We start from the raw sequence: 20871 nt of genomic DNA, 5'->3' as shown, positions 1-20871 counted from the left end.
GCTCAGTGTTGCTTTGAACAAGAGAAGTTTGTCTTCAATGAGATCTGAGAATATGGTACACTGATGCTACCTTTTCTTGTGGTCACAATCTTTGCCTTAATCCTAGTCCAACCATAGGATCATTGTTTTTGTCAGTAATTTAAATAAAATTAAATAATTTATAAATATAAAACAAACAAAAAACTTGGTAAGTGGCATAACATAATATATAGGTCCATGATTGTATTTTTAGATCACTTCTTTGAATCACAAGTATTTTCGAAATCACTTAGAAGACAGCCTTTCTTTGGGAAGACCTCTTTTGATAGAAGATATTGGAGAAGAACTTGACCCAGCACTTGATAATGTTCTGGAAAGAAACTTCATTAAAATAGGTTCAGCCAACAAGGTAAAAATAAAACAAATGAGCAAACAAGTGGAAACAGCCCCCCATCCCCTCGTCCTAAACAAAGTAACTCCTAATATGTATATGACTATAAAAGATTAAACTCATGTTTAAATTTGGTTAATGCTAATACCAAAAAAAGTAGAGTTTAAGCGTAAGATCACAGATCGTTAATATATTTAACCTATAGAGTTCCATATCACTTTGCTTATGACAATTTTTAAAAATGAAATAATCTGTGAATGCGTCATTTAAACTGTTCCATAAATATTCTCAACAAATTATTTGCATCAATCATATAATTTAAAGCTGGATTTTTACACCTTTGAACAGAAAAATGTAACCTTTGTTTCCACTGAAAGAGTGTACTGGTTCTTGATATCTCAAAACTTCTTTTTAATGCTTTTCTTAAGGTGAAGGTTGGTGATAAGGAAGTAGATGTTATGAATGGCTTCAGACTTTACATTACTACAAAACTGCCAAATCCAGGTTACTCTCCTGAAATTAGTGCTCGAACCTCCATCATTGACTTTACTGTGACCATGAAAGGTCTTGAAAATCAACTCCTAGGCAGAGTCATTCTCACAGAGAAACAGGTAAAAGAATTGGTTGTATCTTTTTTCTGGCTATACGTCTCGCAGTTACCTGTAGAAGGTTTTCCTTTAATTTTAATTTATTACTCTCTATTCCCATATTGCAGGGTAACTTTCTGGCTCTCTCTATTGAGGTTATTCTTAATATAACCTATTTATGATGGTTTAAAAGCTGGCATAGAAGAAATGGACTCATTCAAGTAGAAGTTTCTATTTGTCTTTATTATCGCAACTGTACCATACTCGCCTTATTTTTCCTGCCTCAATGAGTTATAACCGCATGAGAATGCCCGTGAAAAGGAAAAGGGCCTTGAATAAAAACTGATGTTCTTCTGTCTACACACTGTGGAGCTCATGGCAACATAACCTGGTGCAAAGGGTTCAGATGTAGTTACTTCCTTGCTTCGCTTCAAGGGGAAATGGGCTAACAACCTATTTTGACATTGCAGATGTATTAGTTGAGGAAGTCCAAGTTCAGGATGACAATCCCAATAAATATTCCACCAGCAGTTCTGGAGGGAGGTTGGTTGGTATCTTTTGAACTATTGGACACCCTGGTCAGGCAATATTTGAAGTCAAATGAGACTCTCTGCATCTATGACTGTGTATTTACTAAGATTTTGTCAATAGTTCCAGTTTACCTTCACTAGAGAGGAATGTGTATTTTCCCTTATTGTGGCATCTGCTGAGGTCCTCCCGTCCTCCTCCCCTAACTCCCCTCAATGTGAAATGTTCCTTCTTAATGGCCTCAGTCATCTTGTTAGTGTCAAATAGTTGCATTTCATTCCTGATCAGTCCATGGATCTCATGACAGAAATCATACTCGTTCTATGAAGGCTTATATTTTGTCAGACAGCTCCATTGCACCATCAGCTTCACTTCAACCAGTGACAGCTTGTCAACCCACTATGTAATGGAATTATCATGGTCTTTCTGAAACACACTATGATGTGTGTATTCACAAAGCCTTATGCCAAACGTCACTTCTGCAATACAGTACATTCCTCAAGATAACAGTCATTTTATCAGCAAATTCCTCCAGTCGTCACAGTTTCTGTATCCCTGCTTGGAGAACACAGAAAAGACAGGAGCTTAATTTTCCTCAGAGGTGCAAAGAAATGGACTGAGAAGTCGTGGATTCAAGTTGGAACATGGGAAATTCTAATTAGATATTAGGAAGAAAATAATTAAATTGAGAGTGGTCAAAACCAGGAACAGATTACTCAGGGATGTTGCAGAATCTCCATTCTTGGAGGACTTCAAGACTAAACTGGGCATGGCCCTGAGCAACTGACCTATTTAGACCTGCTTTGAGCAGGGGATTGAACTAGTGCATTTATGGGGGTCCCTTCCAAACAAATTATTCTATGGTATCTTTGCCACTACCTGGGAATGTCTAATGGGTGGACATACTGAGATCTCTGGACCAGCTTCTTGGAGTGGTGTACTCACTACTGCTTTGCTTGAGAACATCTGGGGATAGTTCTTCCAGATAAATGACAAGTGGGCCACTTAACAGGCAGGGGGATTTTCATAGAATATACTTACCACTTTTCAGTTTGATTGGCCTCTGTTCTTGCACCCTGTGGTTCAAAGTTTCCTGAAGAGTCAATTAAGACATATCCCACCATCCAAAACCTTTTTTTCCCCTATGATATCTAATTATGCATCTCTCTGAATTTCTCTCTTAAGTGTGTGGATACTTGCTATCCTCTTGTAGTCTTTGGTAGGGAGGTGGTGGAATTACTTAACTGTGATACAGTTTACCAAATGATTTGAGTAGTATGACTGCTTGGTGCTATCCAGTGTTAGAATGTATGTGTGGAACTTCTGCTCCCAAAGAGAGATTATTTGCCTGAGGTTAGTGTTCTTCAAGGTTTGTATGTACATTTATATCCTTCTTGCCATTCCACTGTCTCTAATACGGTTCTGCACTTAGAATGAATGAGATTTAGACTTGCAGTGAGGAAAAGGAGGGTTTACAGCACATCATTTAAAGATTTTGCAAAGTCTGACTTTCTGTTCCTGTGTTGTCTGGTATGCCCATTGGTAGAATCTGTGTGGCATACATCTAAAAGAATTGATTTTTTTACTGATAAGAATACTGGTACTGATTTCTTCTTTTCCACCAGAATGTTAAACCAATTTGCAAGACGTGAGCTAAGCACGAGAAGGTCAAAGGGTAACTGGTATATCTGTATAATTTTAATTCTATTCTATTTCTTGGAATTATTGGATTTGAGAGACTTGATGTATGTCTGAATGTAGTATAACTCATACTGTTTTAATGATATGATTGTTTTGCTACATTGGCTGTTATGTAATTTGACAAAAAAATTGCTTATTTAGTGTTGTAGAAATAGATATGTCAGATTAGTAGTGAACTTATAATACACAGAAACTATTTATGACTTTTTGAATTTTCATATTCATATTTCAAGATTTCTGGTGGAGAAAGGCTCGAGTTTTGTAAGGAAGTTGATGCAAATTCTTGCACTTGTGAATCATTTTGTGACAGAATGTTTTAAGTTATGTAGCAGCACTGGAACAGCCTGCCCAGGGAGGTGGTTGAGTCACCATCCCTAGAGGTATTTAAGAAACATGTAGATGTGGCACTTCAGGGCGTGCTCTAGTGACAGAGATTGTAGGGGGTTTTTGTAGGAGTATGGTTGGAATCGATGATCTCAAAGGTCCTTTCCAACCATGAAGATTCTATGAATATTAACAAGATCTAGCATTCTTTATGGCAGCCTGCAAAATGACATCAGCTTATGAAAGCAGTTCCATAAAGCTGGTTTTGAAATAGCCTCTGGTGCAAATTCCTGGAATTTATGTATATGGTAACTTGTCTTTGTTTTTTTACATCCTTGATGTTATGACTGGAAATTTTTGAAGACATGCAGAATACTTTCAACTGTGTACTCTTCCTGATCTGCAAAACGTATTTTAAAAGCTTAATAGATAGCTTTTTCACTAAGGTTTTCATCTAAGGTTACTTCACTTGCTTTAGTTCGGTCATTCTGTTTCCAACTTGTTTCTCAGGCTCTTCTTATGAGGAAAACTTAGCTTTCTGTTTTTTAAATGCATTGCACTCTAGAATATGTTTAACCTCTTAAATTGAACTCAGCAAAACATGAAATTTAATTTGGCTCAGAATGATTTCTCAGCATAATTAGTATATTTAATTGGATGCTAACATTCTTTTAATGCTAGACTTTTAAAAATTGTTTCTACTTCATCAAACTTGCATAATGCTTGTCTTGCTTTGTAATTGCTACCTACTTTTCTTTAGTTCCATTAGGCATCAGTTGATTAAAATGGAGTTAACTGTAGTTTTCTTGTCTTTTTTCATCATTTTTTGTAAGAATCTTGAATCTGTATGCACATCTTCTAAGTTTATGTGACATTTACATTATTCTATGACAACAGTTCAAATATGTGTTTTCTACCGGATGATGATGATGTTTCAATATACTTTTTGTACAGTGACAAGAAAAGAACCTAAATCTGATAATGAGATAATTTTTTAAAAAATTCCTTTTTAAGATAAAAGGATTTTCTTTACAAGAACTAAATTCTTGAAGTACTTAGGAATGTTAGCAGAGTGTAGGAATGAGAAGACCACAAGTTTAGAATGTGGGAAAACGAAAAAACAATCTCAAAAGTTGTAACAGTGTTGCAAATCTGTATAAATGAAGGCTACTCAAATTGGAGGAGTAAAACCTTTCCTTAAGCCTTGCTAAGGTCTCTCAGGTTCATAATTCCTCTAGGGCTATAGGAGAGATCATGTATTTCTTGGTGTTGTCCGTGTTTCTTTGGAATAGTAGCAGCCTGTCTGCAGTGCTGAAGTGGACTTGACAAAGGTGAACACTTGACAAAGGTGAACAGACATTGTTAAAAATATCCACCAGACTTTTGTGAACAGTGGAGGAGTACTTCTGTAGGCATAGCTAATATTTCTACCAACTGGCTCACTTATTGTGGATTCATAAATTTCATATTATCCTTGTTTTATAAAAGACTCTTAACCCATCCTCTCCCTTTTTCTTTCTTTTACTTCACTGTGTTGAAACATTTGCTATTGTTTCAATGGAGTATTTTTATCTCTGAGGGATTCATTTGTAATAAGAGTAGTATAAGAATGAAGGCCTTTTACCTCTGAAGAACATATATTTCTAGGTATTTTAAACAGTTTTATTGTTCTTTTTTTTTTTTTTTTTAAATGTAAAGCTATTAATCAACAGGTATCCATCTTTTATATATGACCACTGGAAAACAAAGTAGGTATATAAACCACCCAGCTTGTATTACTAAAAGTAATCAAATAAATACTTCTAGTGAAGCAACTCAATTTGAGTTCTATATGTTTTCTTTTCTTAATCAATGAAGCATTTCAATGAGAGACTGAAGTTATCCCTGTTTGATGGAGTGTTTTTAGCTGCACTTCTTGAAATATTTGATGCTTGATTCATTGACTAAGGATGCTCATTGTTACTGAGGCTGTATTTTTCAATACAGTGATTGGAAAACAGAGCATGTATGAAGATGGCATCAGATGGAGTGAAATAAAATCCTGTGCCTGGAAAGGTGTTTGCACTTTGTCTGAAACAGAAAGAAAAGAAAAAAAATCAATATTCTGAATTTCTAATTCTATTAAGGCATGCTCCATTGTATTTGTTGAAATAATTTGCTAATGTACACTAATATGGCAGGTTCAGAAACCTGTCAGTAGATGTGCTGTCAGAATTACCACTGGAATTCTTTCCCCAGATTAGTGCAGTTACTCTTGACCTACGCTATTTTGGTAGGATCAGTTACTTCTAAAACTAAATACCATGTTTTATTTTGTTTTATTTTTGATTACTCTTCTGTTTTCCAAATATTACCGTGTGTTCCAACAGGAATTAGAGAAAGAAAGAACAGATCTTATTGAAGATGTGACCATGAACAGAAGGAGGATTAAAGACCTAGAAGATAACCTTTTGTTCCGACTTACAAGCACTAAGGGTTCTCTGGCAGATGATGAGAGTTTAATAATTGTATTGAGTAACACTAAGAAGACTGCTGAGGAGGTAACACAGAAACTGCAAACTTCTGCTGAAACTGAAGTACAGATTAACTCAGCCCGTGAAGAGTACAGACCTGGTGAGTGAAGGTAGTAATGAAAGACAAATGGCTGGATCGTACAGTTAAAACGGCAATACTTAGAGAAAGAGAAATTGTAGTATGAGATCAGGAAGACCATAATGGGTGGGAGGGATCTGTGTTTTCCTGTAAGTAAAATGTATCTAGGAAATGTCATATTGAGCTATGGTTGACAAAATAGTCAATGTTATGCTTCATGTAGAATTTATAAAATGGAATAATCTATTCCCTCCCTGGACTTCTCATTGCTGTATATCCAAGTGTACATGTCCATCTAGTCTACTGGATAAGAAACTTGGGAGGGCTCTTTTTATGGACTGTAAATGAGACCAGTCATTAGGGTATTTGGCTAACTGTATGTTTAATTTCAACACGTTGACATTCTTTTAGGGGGCCAATATAATGTAAATGCTTTTTGCGTCTGCTTGGATGAACACTTCATTTATCCTGTCATAGATCCTTAAGTTATTATAGTCAACACATTTCATGAGTCTCTTAGCTTTTAACTGACAGGTGAAAACATGTGAAAAAAGTAAGCTCTCTGAAATTAAGTATTATATCTGCATTTTAGGAAATGTGTAAAATGGCACAGTTAGTGTATCAGAAATCATTGCAGATTTTGTAAAACCTTTGTATTTAAAACTAAATGACTGCTGAAAGTAAGGTAAATCAGTGCTGGGTAAGCTAACTGAATATAGTTCATTTAGCTTTTATATGACTCCTGTAAAAGTCTATAAAGAGAAATTTGTTTGGATACTCAAACAGTACTTCAAACCATCTTTTTTTTATATTCTGCTGATGATCTGAATATTGCAGTATACCAACCAGATGCACTCCAAATATGCTCATATTTGCAAACTGGGTTTTATATAGTATGCATTAATTACAGTAAAGATATTTTTTTTTTTGGCCAATGTATAAATGAGGATTAAATTCACTTTTTAATTATTTTTCTGGCCAGTAAAGAATGGAGCAACTCAAGGATCTTCAGTCATCATTAGTGTCAAACTCACTGTACTTATTGTATGAATTAAAGTTTTCTGCTCTGCATTTCTACTTTGAACAAAGTCTTGTTTCCTGTGCTTTAGTTGCAACTCGAGGTAGCATCTTATATTTCCTTATTACTGAGATGAGCATGGTCAATGTGATGTATCAGACTTCACTTCGGCAGTTTTTGGGGCTTTTTGATCGCTCCCTTGCCAGGTAATTTAGCTAACAATAAATATCATTTGTATTTATCCAGTTGTGGAGGTGATTGTAGTACAGTAAAGATTTGTTGTAAACTAATGTCAGGAAGAAGTGTTTTGCTTGTTACAGTCTTGACAGAAATTGTCAGTTTAAATACCCATAAGCCTTTGTCTGTTAGTTACTAAGGTAAAAAACCTTCAAATATACTTACAGTCCTTAAAAATTAGGCATTAGTTAATTAAAAACCATTATACTGTGTTGATCTTCAGCTATGCAGAAAGGCTTGATTAGGAAGGAGGTTTTTTTTTTTTGTTGTTCCTTCAATCTGAAATTTGTTGCTCGCTTGCTGTCTAATATACTGTATTTGTGATCTATTATTTTTTTATGTTTTGAAAGCTTTTTGTCTTTTACATAGTATTCGCTTTAATAATGCTATGCAAATCGACATTCAACTGCAGACCTTTCTTCCAACAGGTCTACAAAGAGCCCTATAACTAGCAAGAGGGTTACTAATATTATCGAACATATGACATATGAAGTGTTCAAGTATGCTGCCCGAGGACTCTATGAGGAGCACAAATTTCTTTTCACATTATTACTTACACTGAAAATCGATATACAAAGAAACAGAGTGAAGCATGAAGAATTTCTGACACTTATTAAAGGTTGGAACTATGGAAAAATTTTAAGTAGAGCACGTATATTATTGTAGAAAATTTGTGAGCTGTGGTTATATCTCCTAGCCAGCCTGCTGCTTCCTTTTGCACTTGAGAAGCCAGTCAATTGAAAGAATACATGCTTATCATTCTGTTGTGGTGACAGACAACATTGTATGGTAGTTCTAATTTATAATCAGCACACTGAATATTGATAAATATAGCATTGAAAATTGTGAGAATTAAAAAGGAAAATTGTTAAGTATCCTTTCAGTTGGTGTTTATGTCTGCTGCTCAGATACCACCAGATATGTGTTTGACTTAGAAAAATTATTATACTAAATATCTTTTAGTTTATTTGGTAACTGCAGGAGGACGAGCAAGCAAATAGGAACAGAAAGCGATGCTAACAGTTTAAAAGAATATTGAACTCTTAGCTGGATGTGACAAGTTCATGGCCTTAGTCTTAACTGCGTGCAGGCACTGTGTATCTTCACTTGAAAGCTTGGAGTCTGTGTGAGCCGACACAGGCAGGATGCAGGGACAACCACAAAACCACGGATGAAACGCAAAGAGTAAATTTAATCTCAATACTTCACGAATTGGGGAATTACTGAAAGCAACATCTGGGCAGAGGCACATAAGTGGGAACACAGGCACTGCAGAGCTCGGTCCTTGCTAGAGAGAGTCCTTGTTAGCGAGCGAGTCCTTGCTAGAGAGCGAGAGAGCATGAGTTCAAACCTGCTGTTCTCGCCTGTATATCAGGGATTCAAGCAGGCATAGTTTTCCACTGTGCTTTGATCTTCTCCGACAGCTGAGCAGGAATCTCAGGCATGTTTGATAAGGTGCCTCTGAGTCCATCACAGGCCTGTGTTATCTAGGTGCAGATGTTCTACTTGTTGAGCATGTAAGACTAAACAGTGATTCGTCTGATGTGTGTTTTCCGACACCCCAGGTGTGAGTCACTTGAGCATGTTAACAGTCCTCCTCCCTGATCTTCTGTTACTTTCCCACAGAGTATTGTATTAGTTGTATCATTTTGTATTACCTTTAAAAGATACTTTTTCCAGGCAACATTTATGTATGGAATATAACTGTTAATTTTTGCATGTTGAATCTTCAGAATATCTTTTCCCAACAAGCATTTATTTCCAGGCACATTGCACTAACAAATAGTAAATCCTCAAAAGAGAAACTGGTTAACAAAGATTAAGTTTAGGTACATCATAAAAAAAATTTAATATAAACTAACCAAACTACAAACTCTGCTTCATCAAAGATGGCACGACTTTATAAGGTAGAAAGACCCTGCAACCTCGTGATTAAAAATCTGGATTCTCATGGCTTGTGTTTTCTTTTTATTTTGTGTTTTCTTTATTTTAGTTTCAGTTGAATTCCAAGGAAGGCAAAAGTACATATTGGCAAAGTTATTATGTTATCTACTACAATAAAAAAATCAAAGAAAACAATATTGAAATTAAGCTTCTCCTTTTTTTTCTCTGTAAACTCAAGCTTGTTCTTTTATAGTAGAAAATAGATTTAGCTTGCAATGGGAATCTGTTATGGATCTTAAAAAAATATGTTTTAAAGTAAGATGAAAAGTTAAGATTTGAAAATAAATTTTGCATGTTACCTAACTCACAAATTTCTTTGTGACCATCCTTAGTTATTAAGTAGTCTTTCTCCAGAATGGGAAGACAGTCATGTGAAATAGTCTTACAGTATCTAGTTTACGTTTTCTAAATAGATCTTTTTTTTTCTCCTGTCTTTTGGGTGTCTCCAACAGTTCTAATTATAACTAATTCCTAATTTCTTGCAGGTGGTGCTTCCCTAGACCTTAACGTTTGTCCTCCTAAGCCAGCTAAATGGATTCTGGATATGACTTGGCTGAACTTGGTGGAGCTCAGTAAGCTTAAACAATTTTCAGATATTCTTGATCAAGTAAGTAAGAGCTTTTAAAAATTAATTTTTTTGTTTGACCGAAATGGTCTGGTAGTAATCAAGACATGCGGTGGGGAAACTGCTTTATTTTATAGAACAGAATGAAACTGATAGCAGATAGCCAAAGTTGTGGCCCTGACTGCTTAGCAACCTGTATTGATAAAACCCATAGGAAAATAAGAAGAAAGCAGAACACTTCACATGCTATATAATTATAATACTTTCAGATTGGGATACTTGCTGTTATCCAATTCACATAACGCAACTTGAATCTTCTTCCTGTTTTTAGATTTACTTGCATCCCTGTTGTGCTTTCTTATACTATGTTTTATTATGCTTGTTCTGATATTTCTCTGATTACATGGAGTAAGAGTTAGGGAAAGGGTGTTCAGTAAATTCAGCACTTGTATGAATAGTCTTAATGGACGCTAAGTTTATGGTAGCTAATGGAATAAGTGAATAGCATTTGGTGTATGTGAGTAGAGTCCTGTGGGGAGTACATACGTACCTAGTGTTCTCAAAGCTATTTCTGAGCCTAGCTATCCGTGTTCTGACCTTGCTGTGCCATTATTCCTGAAAAATACTGAGTAATAGCTCATTTTTTTCAGAATATGAATACTTAAGGGCATTGTTGCATTCTGTAATTAAAATCTGAAAGCTTATCTTCTCTTTTTTACAAAACCTTATTAAATCTGTATACTAACATTGCTCAACAAATGCCTGTGTATGGATTACATGTCTCTGACCCTCATTAAAAGTTTGTGACCTAGTGGCAATTGAAATGTAACTTGTCTGTTTAGTGAGAGTTACTCCTTTGCTGGTATAACTGCAGATTTCCAAAGCAGAAAAACAGTGGAAAATCTGGTTTGATAGTGAGAATCCTGAAGAAGAGCTGGTTCCAAGTGGCTATGGTCAATCCCTGGACTGCTTCAGACATCTTCTTCTTATCAGATCATGGTGTCCTGACAGGACCATAGCTCAGGTACATTTATATAGCTAACGTAGTCTATTTAACTGTCATTAGAGTAATATTTACAGTATTGCAGTTCAGTACTTTTTTTTATTTAATGCTAAACTCCTGTTTGTAATGGACCTTTACATTGTATTTTCTGAAGTTCTTTTCTGACAATTTGTGCAGTTGTTGCAAGGGCAGTGTTAGCAAAATTATTCCAATATATTGAACGAATATTACCCAGTGATTTTACTATGGAGATAGGATTTCTTCTGGAAATCTATGTGTTTATCCATTCCTGCTTTATCGGTTCAGAAGGTGTTTTTTACTGTCCTTGCTGATATTACTCACTGGAAATGTAGAAGTGTCTTTGTGTTAGGCTGAAGTAAAATCTTCTCACGAGCTCAGTTGTCTGAGAGAAAACCAAATATGAAAATGATTTAATTGAGGAACCATTTCTTGCATGGAAGAATTAGAAAAATCTATACTAAGGTCTGTTCAAAATTTTTAATTTAAAGCCATCTATTTAGAAAGGAGAGAAATATAAAATTAAAGTTTATTAAATGATTAGACATATTTTTAAGAAAATTCAACTTCTAGGAGCCTGTTTTTAATCTTCATGTTCTTCTCCAGAGTAAAAAATCAAAAATTACGCAATTGCTGACAATTTCAGAGAAATGGTTGGCAATTTACGGAAGTCAGAATGCATCACTAAAAGCGTCATATTAATTTTGTGGATGCAAACCTTTAGACATTGTGACTGGATTCAGAGAAAGTGTCAGCAATTATTGGTGTAACTGCAGTCAATAGATGGTTAAATGGTACTATATAATGATTCCCTCGGATGCGTGCTATGTGTCTGAAACAGATCATGCAAAATTAGTTCCTCACTTCTGTGAGTGGGGGCAAGATACATTTTCATCTTACGATGGTTTTATGAAAGCTGATAGTTTATCACATGCTAAATGCTGAATATCTTTTGTCTCTGAGAAGTAACCCAGAGGTATTAAGGGGAAGAGTGGTCTAAGACAAAAGCAATGTAATGGGAAAGAATACAAGAAAGTTCATCTCAGACTGTTTGAAAGAGCCTTTTGTTTTTATTAGTAAAAAAGAACAATAATCTAACAATTTTTGTCAAAAATAAATAAGGAATAACAGAGATGATATTCACTTGTTCCTCTGGATCTTCTACTTGGTGACAGTTATTTTCATCATTGCTACCATTAATTCACCATTTGTTTAAACATGGAGGTGGGAAAGACCTAACACCTTTCAAGCATATCTTCGATTCTTTCCTCCTTTTTTCTCTAGTATTTGGAAAGGAAAGCTAAATTTTAAGGTTAGGAGCATCTAAAGGAGATACCATCTTTAAATCATTAAAACCTTTCTAGAAGTTTAGTAAGGTTATAATTTTTATTATACTGTAATTATAGATATTATAGAACAATACATACATATATATGTAATAGAATAATTATTTTAAAAGTTTTAACTGATCTTATAAGGTTGTAAGAAATAACACTTTCAAAGACAGTATGATATGCTAACATGTAAAATACCTCTGTTGCATATTTGTATTTCTGATCTAAATTTATAGCAGCCTTTTCTCTTCAGTTTACTTATTGGTTGGGAAGAAAACACTATTTAATTATTACATCACAGGTTAAATATACACTTTTTAATACAGGCAAGAAAATACATCGTTGACACTATGGGGGAGAAATACGCAGAGGGAGTCATCTTGGACTTGGAGAAGACATGGGAAGACTCAGATCCACGTACTCCTCTCATTTGCTTTCTTTCCATGGGCTCTGATCCTACAGACTCAATTATTGCTTTGGGAAAAAGACTGAAGATAGAGACACGTTATGTTTCCATGGGCCAAGGGCAAGAAATCCATGCTCGTAAACTTCTACAGCAGACAATGGCTCATGTAAGAGACAAAAACCTGAATTTATATTGTGTCTGTATTAAACACTTAGGAATGAAAATCTGTTATGAAATAAAGTTGTTTAGTAGGTATTTAATGCTGATGTGAGAAGTTATATTTGTATAAATAAGTGTCCTAAGCAACAGAACTGTCTTTTCCCAGTCATTTAATTTGCCGTAACAAGCTTTTTGATACTGTGCAGAAATCAGTTTTTCCATATGAAATGGAGTTTTTGTGTTGTAGGTTGTTTGCTGATGAACACAGCTGAATTGGTTGGTTGGATTGCATGAATATTAAATATTCTTCAGCAAGCATTTCACAACATTTTTTCAGTTTTGTATTTTTAGTAATACAAGCATATTTTGTTAAATGAAGAGGATTAATTCCAAATATACTACTGAGTTACATAACCTTGAGAAAAACAAGTCTGCATAGCAAAATATTTTGCTATTGCTGTAGTCTGGATTTTGAATTGGGATGGACCATCTGATAGAACAGGCATTTTACAAGTGAAACATGGAAGAATTAAAGAATAAAATTTCCTGTATGAGAAACAAAAGCTGAGATGTTCTGATTTAGCATGCTTTGTCCATCAGGTGGTAGTACTGCTATACCTACTGATGTGAACAGATTAAACTTGCACTCCTGTGTTATGAGCTTCTTCCCTGTCTGTATAACCAGTTTTCCTCTGAGTTTTGCCAGATTCATGTTTGACAACTTCACATTAAGAGCTAATTAGCAGGTCAGATGAGAAGATACTTATTCAAAAGATAGGGAGGAAGAGCTCCTTGCAGCTACTTTCCCTCACTGTCTCACATACCCTCTTAATGAAGAGTTATGTGAGGTGTCTATATGAAGTATGGTAATTCATATGAGGAAGTTTGATATCTGTTGATGGATAGCAACAGATTAATTAAGTTATATTTGGTTATTTTCCAAGCCTGTGACCCTTGTGAGGAATAAGGTTTAGCAGCTTGCTCTATGGGAGCTACTTCTGAGCTCCCTTATATAAGTCGAGATTTGTTAGTGTTTATCATAGTCATGTCCAGATAGGTTTCAAATGTACTGAAATGGAAAAGGTAGGGACTACTTGAGAAGACCACATAGGACAAGTAAGGACCACTTATTTAGAAGGATAAAACCAAACAAGCTAGCAATGCCTCCAGAAAGAACAGCCTGCAGCTTAGCTCACATGATCTCTCTTTTGGAGAAAAAAATACTTTGTCAATTGCATGTGTACCATTACTATGGATTCTGGTCTCTGTACATGAAATGTACGTGAAATCAAATGATTAAGGCCTTGGTTTTTATTTGGTGAGCCAGTGGTGCAAAATTGACTGTGGAGGGTTTCTTCCTTTAACAGCTCTGATAAACACTTAAACATGCTATATTTTGATATAGCTTAGATGCGTTGGCTTTGTTCCTAAGCTATAGCATAAACAAAGAGTGATTTTTAGTGATTTCACTTTGTAAACCATGTTCATAACTTTATATTCTGTTGTGTTAAACAAGGGAGGTTGGGCACTTCTGCAAAACTGCCACCTTGGACTTGACTTTTTGGATGAATTGATGGACACTGTAACGGAGACAGAGACTGTCCATGAAAGCTTTCGACTGTGGATGACAACTGACATTCACAAACAGTTCCCCATCACTCTTCTTCAAATGTCTATTAAGTTTACCTATGAACCACCACAAGGGCTCAGAGCTGGACTAAAGAGAACTTATAGTGGTGAGTGCTACAGTAACAATGACTTAAAATTGAATTTCACTCATTTTTGGACTCTCCGGTGTTATCATGTGGTCACATTGTAGCCACTGATAGTAGCTGTGAGCTACTATGGGGAGCTGATCATAATGATGCCAGGACACATCTTGATCCTTGGTTTGAGCTAGAAGTTCTGAACGTTAAAAGGAAGAGAAGATCTGCTGAAGTTCTGTTGCCAGATCTAATTGGACAGCAAAACAGGAAATGTTTTTTCTTTGCTCAAATGGTGGCTTCTGATATCTCAGTTCAAAGTGTTTAAATTTTTAATCTTCTTGAGTCTTTCGGCCAAAAAATGACATGTTAATCTTTGACTATTAAGTGCTCTTTACATTGCATAAAATAAAGGTCAATGAGTCTGTGCAGAAAGCAACTTAATGTGAATTCAGCCACTAGTAAATTGTGTTTTGTTTTGGGTTTTGGTTCCGGCCCCCCCCCGGCCCTGAACTTTATGCTTTTAATGTGAGCAACTTAATAACATGCTATAAACTGTCTCCAGCATAGAACACTTAGTAGGACAATAATTTACTCTTTGGAGAGTCAGAGAGCCAACTGAATATCTCTAGGAGTGATGTTTTAGCACTGATTTGAAGTAGTTTTGAAAAATACTGTGTTTCTTATAAAGCCCATTTACAATCAATAGGTGTCAGCCAGGATTTACTAGATGTCAGTGACATGGTACAATGGAAACCAATGTTATATGCTGTAGCCTTTCTACACTCCACTGTTCAAGAAAGACGCAAGTTTGGATCTCTGGGTTGGAATATACCCTATGAGTTTAATCAAGCTGATTTCAATGCTACTGTGCAGTTTATTCAAAACCACTTGGATAGCATGGATACTAAGAAGGTAATTAATGTTTTTATGGGAAAGGGGGATTAGGGTGATGGATATACATGGTTCCCAATAGCCGAAATAAAAACATGATTTTAAATTATTCTTTTGTTTCTTTCCACAAACATTCAACATTCCAAGTATACATTTCTATACAGCAGCAGGCTTAAATTAGATTTTTGATTCTGTGCATGTTAAATTTCTATTTTAAACTGTACATAAAAAAAAAAATCCCTCCCAGCCGTCTCCCCCGAAAACTTCAGAAATGTAAACCTTAGAAGTATAGACCTTCTTTTCAATGCTAATTAAGTCAGATTGTTAAAAATGGACCACTGTATTTAAAATACTCTTTTTTTTAAACCTGTTTTGAATAAAAATAATATTTGGCTCCTCCAAATTATCTTGGCAGCATAAAGAAATTGAAAGTGGCTTTAAATGACTATGTAAGAATTTGTCTTGCATTCCTCACTTTCATATGGTCAGTTGTCATATAGAGGTCTGTGGCCGATCACTTTGTGATTGGCATTTTAAGTGAAGTTGAAGGCATGATTGGAAAGGAGCTGTATCCTTCTTGCCCAGATGCTAGAATAGCCTCTTGAATTGAATTAGTTGTCAATGAATTCTACTTTGAGAAATCCTTGAAGGTGTTCTGGGAATGCAGGGTTGTAGGAAAAAAGAGTAGTAAGAAAATAACTTTCTTCCAAAAGGGACAGAGATGCAGGACTTGGTATATCCGCTGTTCTTAATAAGGGAGATGTAAATAGGTGAGAAGAGGATTAGCTAAAGTCAGTGCTTTCTGCTTGGTTTTAGGGGATCTCCTGGAGTACTGTTTGTTACATGATAGGTGAGATCCAGTATGGTGGCCGTGTGACAGATGACTATGACAAAAGACTCATGAACACCTTTGTAAAGGTTTGGTTCAGTGAAAATACATTCAGTCAGGAATTCAGCTTCTACAAAGGATACAGCATACCCAAATGTACTATGCTGGAGCAATACCTTCAGTACATACAGGTTGGTAAACGAAAGCTTTTCAACACAAAAAAAACCCCAGTTTATTTGTTTCTCACAAGTTTCTGAATCCTTATATTTTGTCTTTTCTTCTGAATACCTGCATTTTGTCTTTTATTTAGAGATTCTTTATTGCTTTCTAACAATCTCTATATCTACTAGTGACAACTAATTGTGTCATCAATTTTATCGTTGTCGTGACAGAAATCTTCTGCATGTGATTTGCTTGAGGGACATACCTGAAGGCATAGAGTTATTGAAGAGGGCAAAGAATGGAGTCCAGACATTGGGTAGAACCTCACAGAAATCAGAAGTGTAGATATATGAAAGTAAAAGCTGACTATTGAAATAGTGTATGGAGGTTAAAAATGAATTTGTTAACATTGGTGTGATTTGGGCTGTGACATGAAAACAGATCACAGCAAGTTATTTGCCCTAAGACTGTTTGAAGAGATCTAGACTCTTACTTTCCAATGTAAGGTTGGGGTTTTTGTGTGTTTGATATTTGGTTTTGTTGTGTGTGTTGTTGGTTGTTTTTATTTTTATTTTTTTTAATAATTAGCTTATAAATCCATCTCCAGTTGTACTCTTTTTATATTTTACTATGTAGAGTCTTCCTGCTTACGACACACCAGAGGTGTTTGGTTTGCACCCCAATGCGGATATCACTTACCAAAGTAAACTTTCCAAAGATGTCTTGGATATCATCCTCAGCATTCAGCCTAAGGATAGCTCTGGTGGAGGAGGTGAAACCCGAGAGGCAGTTGTAGCCAGACTGGCTGATGATATGCTGGAAAAGCTTCCTGCTGATTATGTACCATTTGAAGTGAGTTAATGAAATTCTGTGAAAAACATTTGTTCCATCTTGTTTTGTGTGGATTAAAAAAAAAATAATGATACTAGATTTTCTAAAAGCATATCTGAATTCATTCATACAGGCGATACTTCAAAAACATATTTTGAAGAAGTCTGACCAGACTCTTAACATTTATAATGAAGTCACTAAATGTGCAGTGAAGTGCTTTTGTGAGACCTTTTTCAAAATATGAAACCACTTAATGCTTAAGTTGTCATTTGCACTATGGGGGAAGTAGGATCATCAGCTTCTGACCAAGGTTGTTGACACTGTAGAGAACTGAGGTTGTGTTGCAAGTGTATTCATGTTTCTAGAAGTATTACAGCTTTAACATATGTATTTGGGATTTAGCTTACATCCTGAAGATATTTTTAGGTTGCTTTCTTCCTCAGCAAAGTGAACGCTGAAGAGCTTGTCAAGTGATAGATTTAATTGATTGAAGCCTAGTGTTAGTATCTCAGGATCCATATTAACACATAATAGCCCCTGTAATTATATTTGTAATGGACACCTGCTGCCTTGCAGCCATTTTTTTTCTGAAATAGCAACTTTCCTTCTGTTTATGTTGAAGACAGAATGACTCTCAAGGTGAGAGGGTTTTCTTACAGTTAGAAAACATTTACTGATGACTAGATACATGGACACTCCAATCAACTGTATTCTGTGTCCCCATCCTGGAGACTACAGTTTGAGTGTTTGGAAAATTTGTGTTATTTCAGGGTCTTTCCATAATTCTTAGTTATCCTTTAGAGCCACAGAGTTTTAGGATACTGATGCTATAGTTCTTCCCAGGTGAGGCAGGTTATGAGCTTCAAATAAATGAGAGAAAAATGCTTGTAAAATAATGAAGGTTCCTGTATTTCTTATATCAGGGGAAGCTGAACTTCTGTGTTTCATTGTATTTGCAAAAGCTTAAAAGCAAGTTACACGAGTTATGTCAGTAATAAAGCATTTACAACACTTTGGTTATGAAATGGATGTGAACCACCCCAATGTATCATCAAAAAGAAGTTGAGACCCGTGTTTATACTTTAACAGATTCCCAAAATATCCACCTGCTCATCTAGGCAGTAAAATGTTTTATTAATTAGATAATTTGCCTGCCATGTCCTCCTTGAGGAGAGTGAAATCTCTTATCCTTCTGCCATTTTGCTTACTCTTTAATGGAGGTTAGCACAAGGACCTAATACAAGACTAGGTGGCTTATGAATTGCCAAAATTCAAAATTATGCCAAATTTCTCCTGTCAGGATGCTGAGCTATGAGAAGGAGTAAGGAGACTTGTACAATCTAACACCCTCTTTTCTGTTTTTACACAGAAATAAGTTTCCCTTATGTGGGATTTGCTTATGAGTATAGATTCTCTTCAGGTACTCATGTCTTACATATGTTATGTTTTCCGTAGCCCATTTTTGTATTACATAATTTTCCTTCAAATGGCATAATTATGATAATATATTTTGTCTGAAAAGATAAACTAATGTGTCTGCTTTTGGAGTACTGATTGTCTATCAGTCTTCCAAAAGTTTGCACTTGATGAAGTTTCTGATCTACTGTCTTTCTAGAAGCCTGAGCTTTATTACTTTCCAAAAGGCTGAACCAGGTGCCTGAGATCTGCAAAATATTGCAATATGTTGAGTTTCCTGGAAGGGTACTGCTTTAGTGGTGGGCTAAATCTCCTTGTAGTTGTTAGTACAACTCTTCTTCAAATTCTACTTAACATCTCCAGGAATAGATATGTGGATTAATAAAGACATATATAGTGTCATAGGTACAGTTAGCCATGTTAAATTTACAAGAGCTCTGTTTGGGTAGATCAGCTCTGATCAGTAATAACAAATTGAAATTTAGTTTGTATTAATAAAAGTGAATCTGGAGCACTAAACTTTTTAACATGGTGAAAACTATTTAAAATTCTTTTTGTGTAGCAAAGTACTGATAAACTTAGAAAGCATGTGCATATTACTAAGAACCAGGGGTGTTACCCCATCTAGGATTCAATACCTGCTATATATAATTTTTTCACCTATCTCCCAATAGGACCATACTGACTACAATATTTCTAGTTACGTCCATACAGTTGTTGTTAAGTTGTTAACTTTACACTTTTGATTAAAAATATATCAGCAAGTCTTACTAGAATACAAGGCTGCCTGGCATTGTGGTAGTTCCCTGGCATTACTGATGAGTAGAGCTATTATGCTGAGGCAAAAAATGGCTGGGGCAATCACTCTTGGTAGGTTTGTGCAAAGCGAACTTTGGGAACTGTCTGTTGGAATTAAAGCTGCAATTCTTGAAACTGGGTATGGCCTACATGCTGTTTAAATGATGTTAGCTCATAGAATGACATACAGACTAAATCGTGAGTTAGACTAAAAACATAGCCAGTCTCAGCATCGTAGATTACTGTTGGAACAAATCCTATGTTTCTATTTTACAGAGGATTCATGGAAGATGCCAAACTGGCCATTTAACTTCCTAAATAAAAGTATTATGTCTTAAAAACTGTATCGACGCCTAACCTTGACATAAAGCCATCTTTCTTTTTACTTCTGTTGAAGGAACTTTGGTGTTCTACCTACAGGTAAAAGAGAAGCTAAAGAACATGGGACCTTTTCAGCCTATGAACATATTTTTGCGACAGGAGATTGAACAAATGCAGAGAGTTATTTCCTTAGTGAGGAGCACTCTGACTGATCTAAAACTTGCCATTGATGGGACAATCGTTATGAGTGAAAATCTGAGGGATGCTTTAGACTGCATGTATGATGGAAGGATTCCTGCTAGCTGGAAAAAAGTAGGTGTACAACACTTGTTTTGTAAGAAAAAAAAAAAGAAAAAGTTTTCTGTAGAGCTAGATTAAACTACTAGATATACAGTAAATACTTTTTTTCAAACACAAGTGTTAACGAGGACTGTGCAACTGCTGGAGTAGATTTTGGGCTAAAATAAACACAGTCAAAACAAGCCCTCTTTCATTTATAAAAATAGAAATGAATGTGGGAGGTGCAGGTATTTCCCATTTTAACAGTCTGTTGCATATTGGCAGGATAAAAAGCTAGAGAGAAGAGAATAATTTAAAATGATGATGGATTGTAAAAAATAGCACCCACACTAGTGGACTACACTATTGCTATTCTTTAAGATTAAGATTTGTAGTCATAGAATCACAGAATAGTAGAGTCTGGAAGGGACCTCTGGAGATAGTCTAGTTTAATTGACCCTGCTTTCAAAAGTGGGGTTAGAGCAGGTTTCACAGGACTCTCCAGAATCAAGAGTCCACAACCTCTCTAGGCAACCTGTTCCAGTGTTTGATCACTCTCACAGTAAAAAATAAACAACCACCAATCAACCAACCAAAAAAACCCTTAAATGGAATTTCCCACATTTTGTCTTGTGCTCATTGCCTCTCCTCCTATCACTGACAACGATCTGGCTCCATCTTCTTCCAGTCTCAACACATGAGGTATAAACATTCATAGTATCTCCTCCCAGCCTTTTCTCCTCCAGGCTAAACAATCCCACCTCTCTCAGCCTCTCCCCTTAGTAATTGTTTTCAGGAACAACCAGAGCTGTTAATGGCAGCTGATGGAAAATTAAAATGGGGAGGGTTTTT

At 35.6% G+C, this 20871-nt stretch overlaps 1 protein-coding gene across 1 annotated transcript in view; it reads left to right on the top strand.

Annotated features, from left to right (window-relative positions):
• Window positions 1-20871, top strand: part of DNAH5 (dynein axonemal heavy chain 5) — a 130831-nt gene that overhangs the window by 104918 nt on the left and 5042 nt on the right. Inside the window, exons 64-76 of the mRNA XM_054191319.1 lie at window positions 233-388; window positions 799-981; window positions 5880-6123; window positions 7212-7326; window positions 7786-7976; window positions 9787-9908; window positions 10741-10890; window positions 12548-12793; window positions 14303-14522; window positions 15199-15404; window positions 16200-16403; window positions 17011-17226; window positions 19840-20052. Of these exons, the coding sequence (XP_054047294.1) occupies window positions 233-388; window positions 799-981; window positions 5880-6123; window positions 7212-7326; window positions 7786-7976; window positions 9787-9908; window positions 10741-10890; window positions 12548-12793; window positions 14303-14522; window positions 15199-15404; window positions 16200-16403; window positions 17011-17226; window positions 19840-20052 (2466 nt within the window). The remainder of the gene's footprint in view (window positions 1-232; window positions 389-798; window positions 982-5879; window positions 6124-7211; window positions 7327-7785; window positions 7977-9786; window positions 9909-10740; window positions 10891-12547; window positions 12794-14302; window positions 14523-15198; window positions 15405-16199; window positions 16404-17010; window positions 17227-19839; window positions 20053-20871) is intronic.

This window comes from Rissa tridactyla, chromosome 2 (assembly GCF_028500815.1).
Source record: "Rissa tridactyla isolate bRisTri1 chromosome 2, bRisTri1.patW.cur.20221130, whole genome shotgun sequence".
NCBI lineage: Eukaryota > Metazoa > Chordata > Aves > Charadriiformes > Laridae > Rissa > Rissa tridactyla.
This window is presented reverse-complemented; position numbering and strand designations above follow the sequence as displayed.